At 30.8% G+C, this 3,953-nt stretch overlaps 1 protein-coding gene across 1 annotated transcript; it reads right to left on the reverse strand.

Moving 5' to 3' along the window:
- Positions 1–1,177: 1,177 nt before the first annotated feature.
- On the reverse strand, positions 1,178–2,644 carry LOC110605537 (transcription repressor MYB6). Its single transcript, XM_021744163.2, has 3 exons — positions 2,421–2,644; positions 2,188–2,317; positions 1,178–2,076 (listed from the first exon to the last, which is right to left on the reverse strand). Exons 1-3 carry the CDS (start codon positions 2,551–2,553, stop codon positions 1,401–1,403), a joined length of 939 nt encoding a protein of 312 aa, XP_021599855.1. The 5' UTR covers positions 2,554–2,644; the 3' UTR covers positions 1,178–1,400.
- Between the last annotated feature and the right edge of the window lie 1,309 nt (positions 2,645–3,953).

Genomic DNA, 3,953 nt, shown 5'->3' on the forward strand with positions numbered 1-3,953 from the left:
TAATAATATTAATTATATTTTTAATCTATATAAAAAAATAAATAGATTTATTTTTATGGAGGGTATTGGTAGATCAAGTGTTGTGGATTGGGACATTGGGTTGGTTAAAAGGAGCATATGCTTCTAAAATTATTCAAAGCAAATACAATAAAATATTAAATAATAATTAAAAAAAGTGGTTAAAGTTTTAGAAGCTATCGCTTCCAATATCTAATCGTTAAGCATCCTTACCCACCTCTCTACTTCTATACTGTTTTCACATTCTAAATTATCATGTTCACATTACTTTCCAAGCTTCCATTGAAATATATTTTATAAAATTTTTTAAAGAATAAAAATTTTAATTTATTTTATTTTTAAACATAAGTATAAATAAAAGAGAAATTAATTTAATTAAATTTTTATAATTTTATCGCAAGACAGTTCACGTGGTAAAATATTTATAAGTGAAAAATACACTCTTATCTAAAAAAGAAAAAATTCAAACATCTCAAACACTCATACTTATAATTAAAATCCATCCTCAACTAAATAGAACGAATTTTAATATAAAATTACTATAGTTAAAAGATAAATTTTAATATAAAGTTAACGATATCAAATAAAGATCAGCATATTCTCATTATATTTATAGTTGTAAAATCATTAATTTATTAATCGAGAATATTTTTTATCGACTTATTGTTGAATTATTAAAAAATATTATATTTATTTTTAATTTTATAAAAAATATTACAAAAATAAAAATACACTGTTGTCTCTAACTACTTGAAACATTTAAACGTTATAAATAATTTATTGTATTCTCATTTGCTCTCTTCTCTTTTTAGTTTATTAATTTAAACATCTTTTTAATTTATTAATTTAAACTATTGATTTAAACGTCTTTTTAATTTATTAATTTAAGTTTTAAAATAATTATTATAACCACTCATCCCATATTATCTTTTTTGCAGGTCAATTCATCTCATATTATTTTTTTTTAGGTCAGTCAATCACATTTTTTTTAAGTTAATCAATCACATTCAACTCTATTTTTTTCTATCTATCTAATTAATTTAATTGATTATTTTAATTTAAAATAAAAAAAAATTATAATTTTTTTTGATAAAACAAGTTGTTTTGAGGGATGCTTGCCGGGAATGCCAAAATTGAATGATCACAAGAAAGCATCCATGAACAAGAATCCAGAAAAGAAATTAAATCCTTTTTGGCAGAGGGCAAATTTGAATTCATCCAAACGAGTCATAATATCAGTACCCGTCTTTAATTAATTTCCCCTTTGATTACACTGAAACTAGCGGTTGAAAGTTGGTTTCTCTGCATTCAATTGCTCGAATCTAACCCCCAACTTCCCAAAAGAAAAAGAAAGAAAGAAAATTTATAGTTGTAAATCTTCATTAATGGTAAAATCTATAGAACCCATTTGAATTTTGGCAATTTCTACACAATTCACTCCTCTGTGAACCCAATTGGCAACAAGTACAAACCCCCCAAGTTACCATTTTTGAAAGAAACTGATATGGAGTTTGCTGTTGTAATTTTGACTCGGCGTCGGCTGAGTTGGAAGATGATGTCCGAGTTAACTCACTTTGCATTGGAGGTAGCCCTATCGTTAACTCCAAATTAACTTCTTGATTTTCATGGCTGTTTCTTTCTTCTTCTTGACGGTGGTGGTGAAGGTGGTGGTGTTCTTCTTCGGTGGTCATGCCGCTGCTTGTACAGTTGTTGTCTTCTATGGATTCTGCTTTTATGGGGTTGAAACTATTCGAGTATTTGAAATCGATATTGCTTTTCAAAAGAGTGATTTCGGATTTTGATTGAGGAGATGCGTTTTCGAAGTTTAACTGTGTGACTCTGTTGGCGGTGGGTTTAGCGGCGCCGGCGGAAGTGGTGGTGGTGGTTGTTGTAGTGGTGGTGGTGGTGGTGGTGGTGGTAGTGGGTTTAACGTTGAGCGGACGGTGAGTTTGTGGATCAATTCCTCGACTAATTAGCTTACGCTTGATGTGGGTATTCCAGTAGTTCTTGATCTCATTATCTGTTCTTCCCGGTAATCTTCCAGCTATTAGAGACCATCTGCAAACAAAATCAAACAATCAACTTTCACTTCTAGAAATTGGTAAACTGAAAGAAACCCAGAAAAAGAATCATCTTTCTCAGTAACCAAACAGAGAAAAAGGAGCTTACTTGTTGCCTAACAAACTGTGAAGCTTAATAATAAGCTCATCTTCTTCATCAGTAAAATTCCCTCTTTTAAGATCAGGCCTGAGATAGTTTATCCATCGAAGTCTGCAACTTTTGCCACATCTAAGCAACCCTACAAAACCCAAATTAGAAATTAAAAAAAAAAAAAAAAGATCAAAACTTTACTCATAAAGAAATGCATATGCAGAGAGCTTCGGCGGCGGGAGATATATTACCGGCAGCTTTAGGGAGGGAACGCCAGCAGCCTTCGCCGTGAACTCGTATATAATCGATGAGCCGCTGGTCTTCCTCCTTAGTCCATGCTCCTTTGTTGGTGTGAGCTTTCTCACAGCAAGGTGAGCGTCCCATGAGAGAAAAATCAGCAGTAGGCTAATGGGTGGTTTCTATTTCTCGGGAAAAGCAGAGAGAGAGAGAGAGAGAGAGGGAGAGTTTGGGTGGGAGTGAAATGGAAGGGGGAGGGGATTATATATGTGGGGGATGGAAAGAGAGGGAGAGAGGGAAAGGAGAAGAGGAAGGGAAAGATTTGACCAAGTTGGTGAAGGAGACAAGTGGTTATAGATAGGGGCTGGAAGCTGGATTTGGTAGGTAGCTCTACTTTTACGTCAGATTTGGCTCTCGCTTTTCTTAGTTTTGTTTCTTCTTCTTCATCGTCTTCTTCTTTCTTTTTCTTTATGTTTTTTTTAGTAAAATTTAAAATTTAACCTTTATAGATTTTATTTAGTTGAATAATTCAATTAAAAACTTCAAATTTTTTAAAAAAACATTAAAATTTTAAAATTTTAAAATTTTAAAGTAATTTTAGTATATTTTATAAATTTTTTTAAAAAAAATTATACTACAAAAATCAAATAATAATTTTCCACAAAGCCCAAAAATGCTTCCATTGTAACAGTGGTTGTATAGTTTTAGCTTCTTTCCACTATCTACACGCAAAATTCTATACCCTTTTGGCTTTTCTCTTCTTTTCTATCCTTTTTTCCTATATTTCATGCTTATTTATATCTTTCCAATACAATACTAGCAACTAAGCTTTATGGATTTGGAATTATCTGTGGGCTTTAGGTGTTTCCTCTTCTAATTCTTCTTATCTTCCCTCATTTTTCACTTCACCAAACTATTCATGTTTGAGACAAAAAAAAAATTCTTCATCAAATTAGGGATATAATTGTTATTTTCTCATTTATACACCATGGAACTAAAAAAATTATTTTTTTATTAAAATCTATATTACTATTAAAGATTTCATCGTTTAAATTATTTCTTATTTCTTATTTTATATGTTAGATAGTTGTGCTTTTTCTAAATTTATTTCCATTATAATGAATAATGGAGTCAAAATTGAAAATAAGAGGATCAAAATAAAATTTAGCATGTATGTATATAATACATAGATTTTAAACCTAAAGCTCACTATGGCTATAATATTATGAAAATGGATTTAAAATAATGAATCTCAATTGCTAAATTATATATTTAGATTATAGTTACGAGTAAATGAAAATGGCTTAAAAATTAATATGTCTGAAACATAACTGAATTGTAATTGGTTAATCTGCAAGGAAGCAAAGGTGAGATGGTTGGTTATACTGTAAAAAGGTGGAGTTGGTTATCAAATTTCTTGAAAATCCGACTGGCACCGGTTAGTGGATAAGAGATCTCGCGATTGTAGATATAATGGGGATCTAGTGGATTGTGTTTGCTAACAGTAAGTTTGCATGAAGTCTCATCTTGCTGAGGAGAGGGTGAGT

This window comes from Manihot esculenta, chromosome 2, assembly GCF_001659605.2.
Source record: "Manihot esculenta cultivar AM560-2 chromosome 2, M.esculenta_v8, whole genome shotgun sequence".
In the NCBI taxonomy this organism is placed as follows: Eukaryota; Viridiplantae; Streptophyta; class Magnoliopsida; order Malpighiales; family Euphorbiaceae; genus Manihot; species Manihot esculenta.